Source organism: Zonotrichia leucophrys, chromosome 2, assembly GCF_028769735.1.
Source record: "Zonotrichia leucophrys gambelii isolate GWCS_2022_RI chromosome 2, RI_Zleu_2.0, whole genome shotgun sequence".
Classification (NCBI taxonomy): domain Eukaryota; kingdom Metazoa; phylum Chordata; class Aves; order Passeriformes; family Passerellidae; genus Zonotrichia; species Zonotrichia leucophrys.
This window is the reverse complement of record NC_088171.1, coordinates 144,705,742-144,721,521: the sequence shown is the minus strand read 5'-3', so window position 1 is coordinate 144,721,521 and position 15,780 is coordinate 144,705,742. Positions and strand designations below refer to the sequence as shown.

The 15,780-nt window shown below is 36.9% G+C and overlaps 1 protein-coding gene across 6 annotated transcripts in view; it reads right to left on the bottom strand.

Annotated features, from left to right (window-relative positions):
- Nucleotides 1–15,780, bottom strand: part of EFR3A (EFR3 homolog A) — a 75,190-nt gene that overhangs the window by 20,309 nt on the left and 39,101 nt on the right. For 5 of the 6 annotated variants that reach the window (XM_064706701.1, XM_064706703.1, XM_064706702.1 and 2 more), the window contains 7 exons: nt 13,682–13,819; nt 9,000–9,078; nt 7,877–8,012; nt 6,540–6,704; nt 4,944–5,058; nt 3,108–3,159; nt 217–389 (listed from right to left, as the gene is read on the bottom strand). In XM_064706701.1, the coding sequence (XP_064562771.1) occupies nt 217–389; nt 3,108–3,159; nt 4,944–5,058; nt 6,540–6,704; nt 7,877–8,012; nt 9,000–9,078; nt 13,682–13,819 (858 nt within the window). The remainder of the gene's footprint in view (nt 1–216; nt 390–3,107; nt 3,160–4,943; nt 5,059–6,539; nt 6,705–7,876; nt 8,013–8,999; nt 9,079–13,681; nt 13,820–15,780) is intronic. The other variant, XM_064706698.1, reaches the window with a different exon arrangement.

Genomic DNA, 15,780 nt, shown 5'->3' with positions numbered 1-15,780 from the left:
GTGATAAAACTATGATATTTGTAATGGTTCTTTAAGGTACTGTGCTCTGAGGCTTACCTGTAAAACTCTTGCCATGAATAAATGACACTAAGCACCGTGCATTTACCAAAACAGTACATTAATAATTCATTTTAGCAAAAACATTTAAAAATCAGCAGCAGTTGTCATTCAGGTGAAGCACTGGAATTTAAGCAGGCCATAAAGGCAGAGCAGTACCTGATCCCTCTGAGCTTGGCTCTGTTGTCGTGGCGGTCGATGAGGTTGTGCAGGATTTCCAGCACCAGCTGCCTCAGCTCCGAGTCCTCCATGAGTGAAGGAGACAGCAATGGGTCCAGAAAGGGGGCAGGAAGGGCATTACTTATTGTTGTGGCTTTGTATCCTGAAGTCACCTGTGCATTGTATGAAATAAAATCCATGTGGCATTACTGCATTGTAAGAATTAATCACAGCTGTCACTTTTTAGTGGGATTGCTTTGGCATCCACAAGGTAGATTTCAAATTGAATTTTTGTATTAATTTTGAAAATTCCTGACCTCAGTATGAATTTGGAAGGATGGCAGCATACATTTTCAAATTAAGTCACTCATGCTAAAAGGATTTTTCAGGATCCTTTCTTTAAAAACACACTGTGAATCAAAAAATAAAGGTATGATTTATGATTTATTTTTTTATATGGCCTATGAAAAACTGCAGGGCATAAATTGAAGATTATAGGAATTCCAGTCAATATTTACAATAGAGATTTTTCCATTCCAGGTTATGAGCTGTTCATATATGGTAGAGTAAGCTCAGGTGAAATTAAAAATGAGAAAGCAGGTCCTATATGTACACCTCAATAATTTATGGATACTATTTTATTGAAAAACATGAAGTAAGCAAATATCGCTTTCTTAGAAAACTGGTGCCATAGTGCTATTTTGAAAATTACTACTACCCTACACGTCTCCTTCAGTTACTTTTAACTAAAGCAAATTCTGCAGGTACACAAAGAAAAATAAACATCTACCTAACTACTAATTCAAATTTTAATTAGTTTAACATCTACAGTAGCCACAAATATTTAAAATTTACCATCCCTTAAAATGGAGGTTACATTTTACAAAGTACATTTAACCTGTTGAATTTGAGGGGAGCAAAATTATCCAAATTTAATTATAATAAATGCAACAGTATTTTCATCCAAGGCTTACATAATAATTTAATAATTCCATACCCTTACAATTCTTACATGTGAGCTGTGTTTTACTGGTTTTGGCTGGGATAGGTAATTTCCTTGACAGCAGCACATGTGCTACTGTGTTCTGGATTTGTGACCAAAGCAGTGCTGGTAACAGAGATGATTTGGCTACTGCTGAGCAGGGCTTACACACCTCCAGAGGAACATCCCATATTAAAATGTGCCATGCTCAGCAGCAGAACAGGAGGCAATTTGTGAGGGCTGCCACTGTTCAGGGACTGGCTGGCTATCAGTTGGTTTGTAGTGAGCAGTTGGGATTTTGTTTTATTTTTCTATTACTTCTTTTTCTCGTTTCTTGGTTTAGTTTTTCTTAGTTTCCTTTTTTACTTACTAAAGTGTCTTCATCTCAACTCACTTCTCTCGCTGGTGCTGTCCTGGTTCTCTCCCCAAGCCCCTGGGGCAGGGTTAGTGAGTGCCTGGGTGCTCCCTGGTGCTCGGGGTTAAACCTGAGTGAGCACAGTGCCCCCAGCTTAGCTGAGGCTTCCCAGGGATGTGGCTGACAGGAGCACCAGGGGACAAGAAGGTATCTGATCAGTCTTTCTGAACATGGAAAATTACTGATATCACAAGCAGTCAGGCTGCAAATCTAAGAGCACACCTCTAATGAAGCGCCAGATTTCAACTGCCTATACAGCATTAACTTGTCTGCCTTTGTATGCATGACAACAGACTGATCATTCTTAAATATTATTCCTTTGTAAACAATACATGATGTACAATGCTGCATTTTTTTCACAATATTTATCAATGACTAATTTATTAAGCATGAGAACAATGACTTTCACACCTTTGAGCCATGATGGGATTTTATTTTTTATTCTAAAAGAGATGCAAACCAAAATTCAGTGTCCAAAATGTTAAATCCCTTCCACACTCTGACGCCCTTAAAGCATACTTACAGGCTATGTAGCACCCCAAATCATTAGAACAGTTCTTACCTGTTTTACTGGAATTTTAATACTGGTGAGATTAACATTGTCAGGAACAGTTTAGACATACCTGAGTCTATGTTTAATGAAGACAATGTGCAAAATTACCACCTGAGGTCCTTCCTAAGAAGTTTTCTATCCTTAAATTGCAACTCTGAATGCCCAGCTCTTCTGCAAACCAGAGTCTAAGATTTCAGATTTGGACAAGCCAAGAATGGTTTAACCTATTTGCCTAACACCATACACGAGTTTCATGTCAAAGCAGGGACAAAAACTCATTTTGCAGGAGGACATTCTTTTGGTGTTTGTGAAATCATTCCCCTATTTGAGTTATTAAACAGTTTTCAGCTTCTCCAACAAAACAGGCCAGGATTCTACTGGCAGGAGCCTCCTTTACTACCCACTTTTTGATTTTTACCATCTGGGTCTATTTCCAGAAATACTCTTTGAAGATTTACAGCTGAGAAATGTATTTGTGATAAAAAATTCAATCCAACATTACAAGAAATTTGGGAAACATTAGGAAGGAAAGAACAACTGTGTCTGAGGTATCCATTCCTATGGTTTTAAAAACATTGGCCATTCTACTAATTACCACTTTTCCAGGCTCAGAGATGAAAGTGATTTCACTTTGATGTTGCCAGTACTGCTGGGAGAACTCAACCTACTCTAGGATGTTCTTTTGGATCTGCAGATCCAATTATAACTGACATTCACTGAAGTGCTCCAGAAGGTGGAGGCATATTTCTTGCGCTGTTTGTAATGTAAGTTGGAAAAATGTTTTCACAATATTACACAATAGAATTACAGGTCTATGCAATATCAATATATATTTATTTTCATAGTCCAGTGTTGTTATACTGTACTTTTATATGTAAATATATACATAAAGTGAAACACTGTGTATTTATTACATATTATACTGATCACAAAAGGCTTACCATAAGTAAAGATCTCAATAACATGATTTGAATCCTCCTGGTTCCCAAATCTCTGAAATTGGAAAAAAAATTTGCAAATTAGTTTTCTTGCATATCTTTGAAATATTATTCTACTCAATTATTCCCATTTTTGACAAGTGAACACAGCAGTCTTGGAAGGGATGCTGGATGATCATAGATAAAGGAAAGTATCTCCAACTGAGCTGCAATAATTAAATGTTTTTGAAAGACACATTTATAGGAAGGCTGAAAAAATGGAGCACATTCAGTTGAAGAAAAAATTAAATTGTATTTGTGAAAGAGGTATAAATCTTTTTGTTTTACTCAGAAATCTCTAAAATGTTTGACCACTACAAGCTTGACAGCCTGTTATTTTCAAAAGCATCAGCACTGAAAATTTCTTCTGGAGTCTTAAGAAATGTGGACATTTCTTCTTTAGGCCAGACCCCAAAACTTTGAGACTGGAAAAAAGTTATTGGCAAAATCAGTAAGAAAAACTGAAATACTCCTCAGCTTTCATATCACAGGAAGGTGCATGAAACACTACTTGACGTGTTCTTCATCTGTTTTCATTTCCCTCCTGCAGGTACTAAAAGTAGCCAAATAGCTGAAGGTACATAGTCACTATTCTTGCAAGGTCTTAAGAGATAAAAGTGCGCTTGGAATAAATTGTTCCATTCACAGAGATTCTTTCAGGAAAGTAAAAAGCCATTTTCCCCATTAAATAGTGTAAAGGAAGACCAACCCTCTTCACAAAAGTTGGTCATTACATAACAGTGGAAGCTTCTATCTTATTGGGCTACAATCCTGGCTGTCTGTATCATTCAAATGTCTTGGGCAGCAGAAATCAAAATTCTAAGTAATGCCAGACTTTACCACCAATCTCAGAGTGACATATGCACATCATAGTAACACACTGCTCAGACACATGTTTACACAGAGTCTCATAAATGGAAAATTATACAGTTATAAAAAAACAACCACCACCCTCAACTGTTAATCCAAGTAGAGAATTTAATATGGATTGGTTCTTGAAATACCTCCACAATGAGTGACAACTGCCTGGCACAGACTTGTATCCTCCATGGAATAGCATCCCATGCTGCAGGGATATTTTATGAAAAGCTCTAAGAAGCTGGAGAATGACAATGACTTCCTACTTAATCTATGAGGGGATCACTTATGTGCTGCAAAGTGTCTGTGCACATCTGGAAAGCACAGCTGCAGCCCTTTCAGTGACTTCCCCATGCTGAGGAAATAGAGTCTTTTAAACAAAATATTCCTGTTATAGGGAAAAGTATTCAGGGTAGAGTGACTTTAAAATTGTGTGTCTATTAAGTCTACCCACTTACAGCTTCTTCCTATTTCTGAATACATAGGAAAAATAAAAAAATCACTGGAATTTCTGCAGATATTTCTTAATCTGATGTCAACTTGTACAGAATTTTAAAAAAACAAAACCTTAAAAATAGTTTGTAAACTATGCAATTTATAATTGAATTCCTCTCATTCTCAAAACCCACATATAAAAAGGTATGGAATTAACAACCATAAAGTACATAATTTCAGAAAAAATTTTACAAATGCAGAGAGAAAGAGTGTTTTAGTGAAAAATAAATGACCTTCCAATCAGGTAATTTTTATCAGTAAAATGTCTGCAGGTCGATTTCATATTGCTGACACTGAGCTTGTCTTGGTTCTGCACAGTATTTAATACAGCCCCTAAGGAGTGAGAACTTGCATTTCGCTTTTCTTAATGTTTTTCACTTCTTAACTTATCAGGATTCTAAAATCTACATTTTTAATCTGAAATTTAAAAATACAGGATATACAAACCCAAGGTTACTGGGATCCAGCGATTGTGAAGTTGCTCCCAAAACAGGTACTTTGCTCATAATGAACATCATAATCTCTGATCTCTGGTAATCTGGAAGATTGCTTCCAAAAAATCCTAAATAAAAACAGAACAAAATCACAGAAGAAAAGAGATATAGGGCCCTTCTCTTTATAAGAAAAGCCTTTAAAAACAAGGAATATATTAGCGGGTCAAAATAGATGAGAAATAAACATATGACTTGTTTTAGGGCATAATCTCATATTTATTTTTACTGAATTATTTTAGTGGGTCTTTTTCATGATACTTTCATCTTTGAATACCAAAACCTAATTTTATCCTCCTCTAAATGTACAATTTAAAAATTAAATATCTGGAGTCTATTAACTTGTACCTAGTGAAGAATTGGAAGTGTTTCTCATGGCACATAGTATTGTCTGTTTATTGGAGAATAAATGTTACAAGTGAGGGGACAGAAATCCTGGAGTCATACAAGTATTTTAGGACTAAATCAACAGGAGATGCTTATCTCTCTCTGGGGACCTGTGACAGGACATGAGGAAATGGGATGGAATTGCATCAGGGGAAGTTCAGATGGGACATTAGGAAAAGGTTCTTCACTAAAAGGAAGGTTGGCCACTAGATCAGACTCCCCAGAGAAGTGGTCACAGCACCAAGCCTGACAGAGGTCAAGCAGTACCTGGACAATGCTCCCAGGCACATGCTTTAGCTGAAGCAGTCCTGGGAGGAGCAGAGAGCTGGACTCACTGATCCTTATGTGTCCCTTCCAACTCCAGATATTCTATTACTATGAAATGGTATACCATTAACTTCAGTAGAAAGAAGCTTCACAAAAGGTTGGTTTGTGGGATATTTTTTTGATGGGGGTTAAATGTTTTAACTTGGGAACTTTACTGAAATGGTGAGAAATAATCTACTATATACTTGTTAGTGCTCTTCAAGGCAAGCAAAGGTACAAACATTTAAGCTAATCTCCCTTGTTCTTTAAGAATAGGAATGCATATCATAAATGCACCCCATTATACAACATCACTGTCATAAGGGAAAATCTGAGAAACAGGGAGACATTGTTGAGAAAATAATTTCAACTGCTGTGCATTAAAGTACTTCAGTTAAGTCGTGGTAGCACAACTGGCCATTAGGTGTCATTGTTGCGACTATGTTTAACATTCATTTCTATCAATTTTAAAGCACTACCTATGAAAAAATGTATTATTACTGTATACAACTTTTTGCAGTGATTTTCATAGAAGGACTAATAGTAGTTCTGCACCAAACGTAGAGATTTCTACATTTCAAGGGCCACATAATAATATAATTAAAATTAATTTTAAGTCCACCCGCATTTTTAATTTTCATAACCTTCTTGGCTACGTGTTCAGCTAACATTTAAAAGAAAAACCTTTCAGAAATCAAACACATAAAGCAAGCCTGAGAATGAGAGGCAAATACAATCAGAGAAACCACATTTGGTAGTAGTATTGCTTCATGATTCAAGTTGGTCCAATATCATCTCATTGGGGAAGAGAGAAAAGGGGAGAAATTTTAAGTGAGCCTGTTCAAATTGTATTACTCACCAATTGTTTGAATAATTGCATTCTGGACAATCCTCTCATCACTCTCCTTGGAGCTGATGCTCAAAGTGGAGCTTTCATAGGAATTGCGCCGGTCACTCAGCTCAAAGTCAACGCTAATGCGCAGGTGCTTCAACAAGGTGTTAAAAACCTCCAGAACAGTTGGGCCTGGAAACAACAAATAACACTGACTGCACTTGTCAAGGGGGAGATGTCTGAAAAAAATTAAAACTGGGCTTTTCAATCCATTTTCACAAGTAATGAGAGTAGGACAATGAAGAGAACAAAGTGAATTATAGTGTTTGAGGCATCACGACTAGAGAAAAACTTGAGGTGTGCCTACACTTTGATACTTTGGAAGTTAACTTGGAATCAGGAAATACAGTCAGGTATGTATGTATAATCCATTATGATTAACTGCTGGTCTGGTCAGGATGGAGGTAACCTGATTTTCCTTGTGCATGCAAGTTTTGCTCCACCCATCTAACTGTCCTTATCCTGCTCCATGAAACTTCTCACTTTCTTTCTACATTGTCCCTGTCTTGTGGGAAAGGGGAGTGCAAACAGCCCAGAGACAACTCACCATGCAAGTTTCAGATACAAAAGAGAAGTGGTTGCTGAAATTAAGCACCAGGAATGGATTTAACTGCAGGTACTCGGCCCTGAACTTCAGTTATTTCAAAACCTGCTACTAAAATCCAGTTCTATACACTGGAGCAAATCATGAGCTCTTTTCATCATACGGTAAAAGATTTCACAAGTCTGTGCACGCAAGAGGAAGGACACATCCAGGCTCAAGCTAATGAAGCAAAACAATATTTCAGCAGGACACCAAAGAACTTCATGAAAAGAGCACTAGAGCGTGCACCTCTTCATAACTACTCTTATTTCAAGGAACTATCTTAATTTTAAATGACATTATTACACCTTATTTCAGCTTCTTCACACTCAATAAGGAAGCATTTCTCAAAGAGCATTCTACTCCTGCAATATTCAGGTCACAGCTGTATCACAAAGCAACAGTGCCCTTGACATTTTGTAGTGACACACAGTTCTCTCAGACTTTATGATTTCTTTCCACACAGGAATATCTGCCTTTCACAATTTTTTCAATCATTTTTTCAATGAAAAGGATTATATAAGAGTCAAATAACCAAGTGTATATGCTTGGAGTAATTGCAAACTAAGTAAGATTTCAAGCATTTATCAGCAAAAAGGAAAAAAAATTATACACAAAACCTTTTCAAAATGTTTCCAATCACTCTGAAATCAAAGTGAAAATGAGCACTATCCTACAAATTTATCCTTTGACTTGATGCCTTTAATTTAATACAACTTACCTATTGATCCTTTAGCTGCTATTGCAACTGCTTCCAGAAGAACCTGAATAATGCCAGCACGAACTCGTGCTGAATCCCTTTTGCGGACATCAAGATGTCCAAGGATTTCTTGTATTACATGATGGGAATATTGTGCCTATTAAGAAAACAGACAGAAAATCTTCATCTGTGACTTTAACAAGAATAAGCTCATACATCACTCAGCTATGGTCATGACCACGTTCCCATTCTGCAACATTTTCATTCAGAAACTTATCAGAAGTACAATCAATTAATGACTAAATACGGATTCAAAAAAATGCCATGTCAGATGAAGAAATACAGGTTCATTCAGCCAGCCCAGTGTACAAAAGAGTTCTTTAAAGTATCCAGGAACATCTGCAAGCACAGAGGAAGCATGAAATTGTCCCTCACTAATCTAACTGCAGCTCAAAGAATTCAGCACCATTGATGTAAATGGTCAGAAAACTCAGCTTTCTCCCACAAACCTGGAATTTTACACTTTTATCTTCTGGGCATCTCTGTTTGATGCAATTAAAGAATAATACCTTGAGGTTTACAGCAGACAATGAGAGCCATAGAATGGCTTGAGTTGTGAGAGACCTTCAAGACCATCTTGTTCCAAGTCCCCTGCCCTGGGCAGGGACAGCTTCCACTAGACTGGGCTGCTCAGAGCCCTGTCCAACCTGGCCTTGAACACTTCAGGGATGGGGCAGCCACAGCTTCCCTGTACAAGCTGTTGCAGTACCTCACCACTCTTCTGGTAAAGAATTTCTTCCTAATATTAAAATCTTTACCTTCCCTCCTTCAGCTTAAGGCCACAATACAGGCTGTCCACTATTAAAAATCCTCAGAATAACAGCTGCATGTGAAGTTGGTCTCTTGGGCTGGAAAATCTCTACTGGCATAGAAAAATAACCAACCTGAGAGATTTCTTTGTCAAGCACCATGTCACACCAGCACCTTGCTCCTTGTTGCGGAGAAGGACCACCCCACTACCTTCCCTTGAATCTTTTGAATTCTTTGACTTCATCTACTGTCTACCATTAGCATAGTGAGATGAGCTTTGAAACCTCTCTCAAGAGCTTGAAACAAGGAAAAAAAAACCAAGAGAAAATCCTACCTGTATAGAATACATGATGATTTTAAAGCAGGAAACAGCAAATTCATTAGGATCCCATAGTTTATGATGGTCTAAGTGCCTGCAAGCAAAAATTAAGACATAATGAAGAAATTATACTGTACAGATATAATAAATGGTATCTTATGAATTTTCTCAAAATTCACCTCAAAGGGATTATTTACTAACATAAAACTTCTATACAATAACTTATGAGAAATTTAGAACCTCAGAAAAGTACTTGATTTCTAGGTTTAGGATATGATCACAAAAAATCTGGTTGAAAGGAAATTCCTGTTCTGGGAATTTAAGGAACCTAGATACACCAAACATATATAGTTAAGAATACACTCTTTCCACACAGAGTGCTGGGACATTAGATGCTTTTTTACATTAAAGGAATTTGCTGAAGGTTGTAACACCTTGAAAATTTATACTTTACAGAAGATAAGTTTTTTGAATTACAAGCTGCAAAATAATTAAGGCTGAATGCTCCACCTAGAATAGAAACTCTGGGAAATATTTTTGTTTTCATGGTGGTTTCATAAATAAAATATATGGAAAACAAAAAAGAGCTGCTCATCGTGTGTATATGTCTTTAGGCTCTGAAGCATTTCAACATTTATTGCAAGAAAGATCAAAACAAAATCCAAATAAAAATGCATCAGATTCTCTTTAAATGAAATAGGAACCACAAATGAGAAAAAAATTATGAGCTTTTCAAGCAAATACAAAAAATTCTGCTTAAGCAGAAATGTTGAAAGCTATGAATAAGACACAGATTTTTGCGAAAAAAAGATCTCTGTCCCTAAAAAAGCATTAAAAAATAACTGTGATTTTTTATTCTAGAAGATTGAAGAAAAGGTAACTTTGGATATATTTTAATAGGTATGATTTAGGTTTTAAAAAAAATCAAAACAAATCCACAAACAAATTCTCCAGTGAACAGCAAATATGCCAAATCAACAAAAAAACTTTGTAACAGAAGATGAATTTAAGTTCTGTTCCTCAACAGGTATCTCAGCTACAGAATCATTACTGCTCTCCCGTTTCTCTAAGAACTTAGGAAACAAAGTTGTTGGAAGTGACAAACTGAAAAGCTCTGGAAGTGAAGGAAGTCAGTACTGTGAACACAGGAGGACTGGCTGGATGCTGTAACTTACTCTGCCTACAGTCTGGAGATCTCAATTCCCTCACTGGGCAGCTGCTCCCAGCCCAGTCACCTGTACACAGGTCTCCTTCAAGGCTGATAAACCAGATGACACAAAGCATTGCCTGTGCCCTAAATTATCTTGCACTTCATTGCAGAGATTAAAAAAAAAGTTTTGCCATCTTGACACATCACATACTTTTAACAGAAATCCCTACAGGAAAAAATGTCAAGAATTTTAAAAGTATTTGCCTGCCAAGATAACAGCAGATTTACATTACTAAATATCCACCTTGAGTACCTATTGGGAATAGCTGCTTTTCTTGTGCACAGGTGTCATCAAATAGAAAATCCTACTCTCCACTATATTCACCTGATTGGAACTGAACCTTTAATCTTTCAGGGCATTGTGTTCTCTGTTATCCTTGACAGTTCCTATTCATCTGCCCCAAAAATCCATTCAGGAAGATTATGGTCAACTGCATCCCATATCACATTAACAAACAAAAAAAAATTCCTCTCTTAACAAGACATACAGTTTTATATTGCCAGAAAGGCCAAGTATCAGCTGCTTCAGGTAAATGAACTGCTGGGAAGACAGCAGGGAGAAGATGACAGACTTGGCTAAAGCTTTGTGTAACAGCTCAGTGGGCAGCATACTTTGTACACCGGAATTTTCCTCCTAAGGACAGCAGGATTAGATTCCTGTAGGTGATGTATTTTACTGACCATAACAAGTGCATTCAATGTAGTTTTGTTTTTGCAAAAGACCGCAAAGGGTATTTTTAGTATGGTGCATTTACTTCAGTTAAAATCAAGTCACACCTTAACTCATTCTTTTTTTCAAATTACACTTCTTTCAATAAAGAATATCTACTGAAGATTGCAAAAGATTCTATTGCTGGATTAACAAATGCCAAACTCTGCCTTCCATTGAGATCTGCTGCACATATGTAGCAAAAATGCACAATTAGGTCTCTCAATTTCAAAGGAATAGCAGAACCAATAATGCAAGTTTCTGGGGAGAGAGCCACTAATGATCCCTGAATTCTTCCTCAGTGCCGCACGTGCAAGTAATCCTTAAAGTAATAATGATAAATTGGTATCAAGGATCAGAAAACATAGCTGAGTCATGCATGTATGGGAATGTATAAAATATTCTGCTCATGCATCATGTTTGCTGAAAGAATATTGAACACCAGTCTGTTAATATTCCAAACCCCTCCACACGTGACGTGATAACAGACAAGAATGGAAATGCAGTTGTTGCACTTGGGAAGTTTCACTAGATTTCTGGATCTCTCTGAATCTGTCTAATCTATTCACCATTCCAATCCATGCTAAGTATGTATCAATAGCTTCTGACTGTTGACACAACAGAATTTTTTTTTAGGTAATATTAATGTAACATTTTTACTTTCATTAAGCAATTATTAAGATCGATCTGTAAGATTTTATTGCAAATTATTATTTGAGAGTTTCTAGCTACTGCATGCAGACATAACCATGGTGATTTTCTGCCCAAGGCAAGGAGAATTAATGTCAATCCAAACCTATACCAGGAGACTGACTTCAGATTTCTACTATCTTCATTATAGTTAAACCCCTCAATCACTGAATAAGCCCTGCCTCATGATGCAATCAGCACTGCTCTCTCAGTTTTGCCAAGAAGAGGGAGCATGTTGCCTGATATTACACTGTCACATGAAGCAAGCCTTCAGGTGGGGAACTGAACCTGCACCTTCATATTAGTACTGTAATAAGAGCCCCTATCTATATTTCCAGAGTTTCCTTAAAACCTGTGAAAGAAGAAAACAGACAGAAACACTGAACATTGTTATAAGAAACTGCTTCCTAATTAGAAACTAAGTCAGGTTTTTCACAATAAAGCGCAATAGACTCTCTATCTCAAACTTTCACTCTAACTGTTCTGTCATTCAAAGTGAAGCTCATTAGATAGAGCACTCCCTTTTTGTTTAGGACAAACAGCTTGAAATTGCGTTTTCTGCATCCCTTGCTCTTCAAAAATACTAAACCTTTTACAGCAGTCATTTGTAAAAAGACACATTTGGCAATTTTTTCTCAAAGTGGAACACAGAAATGGTGACTACAAAACCCTCTATTCATAGAGGAGATAACATTCTGAGTAACTGGTCATTATCTACTCGTTTCAGTGCATAAATGCAGCATGTGGCACGCTGCTGTGCACACAGAACCAACTGGCCTCTTACAGTCATAGCATGTGAGAACTGAAAATAGGCTGGAAATAAACTTTAGAGGCTTTAGATTAGCCACAGGAAAAGCAGCTATGACACCTTCTCAAATCCCAAACCAAGCACTACCTCTGTCTGTGGAATCAGGAATTATTTATAGGAAACTTCCCTGTTACTAAAATGATTCCAAATACTCAATCCACTGCAAATGATGATAAAGTTTTGAGATAAACTGACTAAAAGAATTGAGAAATGATCAGAAAGCAGCTGCAGTACAGTACTATGCAATCCATCCAGATTGTGTGGGAACAAGGTGTTGCTCACTGTGATCATAGGTATTTTTGAGGAATGCAAATTTTAAATCTAGGAAAGAATGTGTGTTTTTTTAATAAAATGCAACTTTGTAACAGAAACTCCTCTCAGGTTGGTATAACAGATACATACAGAAAGTAAGGGAATGGTACAGTTCTTTTAATTAATGTTTTTCAGGATAAACAAGGGGTTACACAAGTCTTCTGCCTTCAACACCAGCCCTATCTTTTTTTTTGTTAACACTAGTAGTTTGAAAATGGCTTTTGATAGCTTGAAGGTCTTTCAGTGTATAAATAAAGCACTTAATTTCTGTGAGAAGAACTAGGCCATCTAAGATAACATATTCCTGTACCTGGGATGCATTCTGAAAAACCAACAAGAAGCAAGCAGGTGTCCTCATCACCAGGAAAAGCCAGGGTTTGAAAGTGGTATCACTGAGTGATATGTATATAATGTATATATATGTATATAATGTATACAAGAGGTATAATTTGTACTGTGTGGTTTTGTGCATAATATGCATACTGGGTGCATATCTACCACTCACTCCTAAATGAGTTGTTAAAGATATTCATCAAAGAATATCAAAACAGGTCCTGGAAGAAAATGGCAGGAAAACATACATTGTAACTTTATGGGACACAGTATTCCTTTGTGCTACTTGTACTTTACTTGGTTTGTCTCTGCACTGATTGTGACACTCATCTATAGGACATGAATACCCTGGATAAAGTTTCACATTGAAAAAAAAGGTCATCTGAAGCAACAACTCTTGTAAATTATTGTATTTTACTTGTAAAAATCAGTAAAGCAGGACACGCATTCCTCCATAACTTCCTTCAACTTTATAGACAGAGCAGAGACAAGAGGAGAGATTAAAAGAGGGGCAATTTTTTCAAGAAATGTGAATGGAAACCTTTGAGCTGAAGAGTAGGAAAAAATTTAATGCAACAGAATTGAGGATGAAATAAAGAACACCTCTTCAGATCTTCCACAAATTTTCAACTTACGCAAAAACTGGTCTGACAGCATTGTTCATATTTCCATAGGTTGCTCGTCCCAGTAGTTCCCTGAAACAATTCTCAGCCAGCACAGAAGGATTTTCTTCTTTCACTCCTACTGTAGGAGAGGATGGGGGGCCTATTCTGCTGAAATAAGACAAAATGCTTTGATTATATTACTGACTAATAATCACCTTTTCTTTACTGCATCCACCCTTGGAATTAAAACATTCATGAGTCACAATCTTCAACTAGGCAAGAACTGCATTTCAAATATGCATCAAACCAGAATTCTGAATAACATATTTTATTCTTTTATAGCAGGACCATAGATCATCATTTGTTCACTCAGTACTTACCACTGTATTAGTAAATATTTATATGGCAAACACAAAAGCTGCAAATATTCAGTTAACTTTGACAAAACACTATGTATTGCTAACAGTGAACAAAGGCTGTGAAACCACTAAAACAATTTAGACAGAATCTTAGTAATATTGCTCAGATTAATGATCTCATTCACCTGCCCACTACTGAGTTCATACTGTGTGGGTGAGCATTAAATGAAACTCCAATACTTCTGCACAAACAGATGGCTTGTGAGTTGAAAAAAAATGTCTGAGTGAACTGATTAGAACATTATCACCCACACAGTTGCCTCTAAATAGACAGTGTAGAAGTTGGTCACCTCAGTGTCTTCCATCATTACTATGGACAGGGCAGTGCTGAGCCCCTCCCTGTGGGCACAGGGTGAGCACAGGTTTCAGAAAGGAAGCAAACAGCTCCCCCCTGAGATACCTCCATTACTTACCAAGAGTCACTGGACCTACAAGTGGCAACCTTTTTTTTCCTCTCACAAAACATTATAGGAACTTCAGTGAGGACTCATTCATTTACATTAACATTATGCATCTTTAATTTTAGACTGCAGAAACCAGTACACTAAACCCTTAAACATAATTTCAGTTCTGCAGTGTAAGCTTGTGTGTTAAATACATTTGAAAGTGTCAACCAAGAGCATTCAGTTTACTTAAGCATCATAAAAGCTTTAGAGCATTATAGAAAATTGCAAATTGAAATATCAGTAGTCAAATGGACATGTTAACATCATAGTTGTAATATAGCACTTGATGGCAAGAGATTTTCTGTGTTTCAGTCCTACTGAAATCTAAAATTGGCCATATGAAAACTCTGTTGCCTCTGGAAACATCAGTGTTTCAGGAGTTACCACAACAATGCTAGCTTGTCAGATTTTAATAACAGAAGAGCCTCAGGAACTCTGTTAGATAAGGAGGAATAATTTTACAAGAGCAGCATGATTAGAATTTTAAAAGGTATGAGAATTTGTATATAAGCCACCATGAGTACCACAAAACTCCAGCTTTATCAACTGCTGTGCCACCCATCCTCCCTTTTTTTCCTTCCCCTGTACTGCCTAGACTCTGATCCAGGGAGATGGGAGAGAAGGTACAAGAGACAGTGTAGGACTGTGATTTCCATTGCTGTTTTGACACAGATTTCCCAAAATACAACAGCACTGCAAAGGTGGGTGTGTGGGGAGGAAAGACGAAAGCAGGCTGCATAGCACTCAGAGCTTAGCCTGTCTGAAAGAATTCCAGTTAAAATGAAGTAAAATAAGTTACATTTTAAGTGCTTGTATATGCAAACCTACAGAAGGTGACTTCTCAGCACTGCTTGGGAGTCTTTTTTTAGATGAATCTTCCTTGTATAAAATGTTACTCTTTGACTGCATCAAAATGTCTAAAATTATCCTGTGTCATCTGTGGGTGTAACATTTTATTTGAACTTTAACAGCACCTTCCTCAAGGTATTTCTCAGTAAGCATTCCTTAGAATTACAGATAACAGACAATGAATATTGAATACTCTAGTTAGTTTTATAGGAAAGCTTTGTACAGCCTCTTAAATTTCTAGATTCAAATGAGTATCTCATGCTCATTTTGTTTCACTGACTTTGTTTCTACAGAAATATGAGAAAACCTCTGAAAAATCCAACTGCAACAGTTAAGAAAAAACCAGTAGTATTCCTCTGCAGTAAACCTTTTGCACTACCACAAGAGGGCTGAAAATGTGTTTTACAATGAAGTG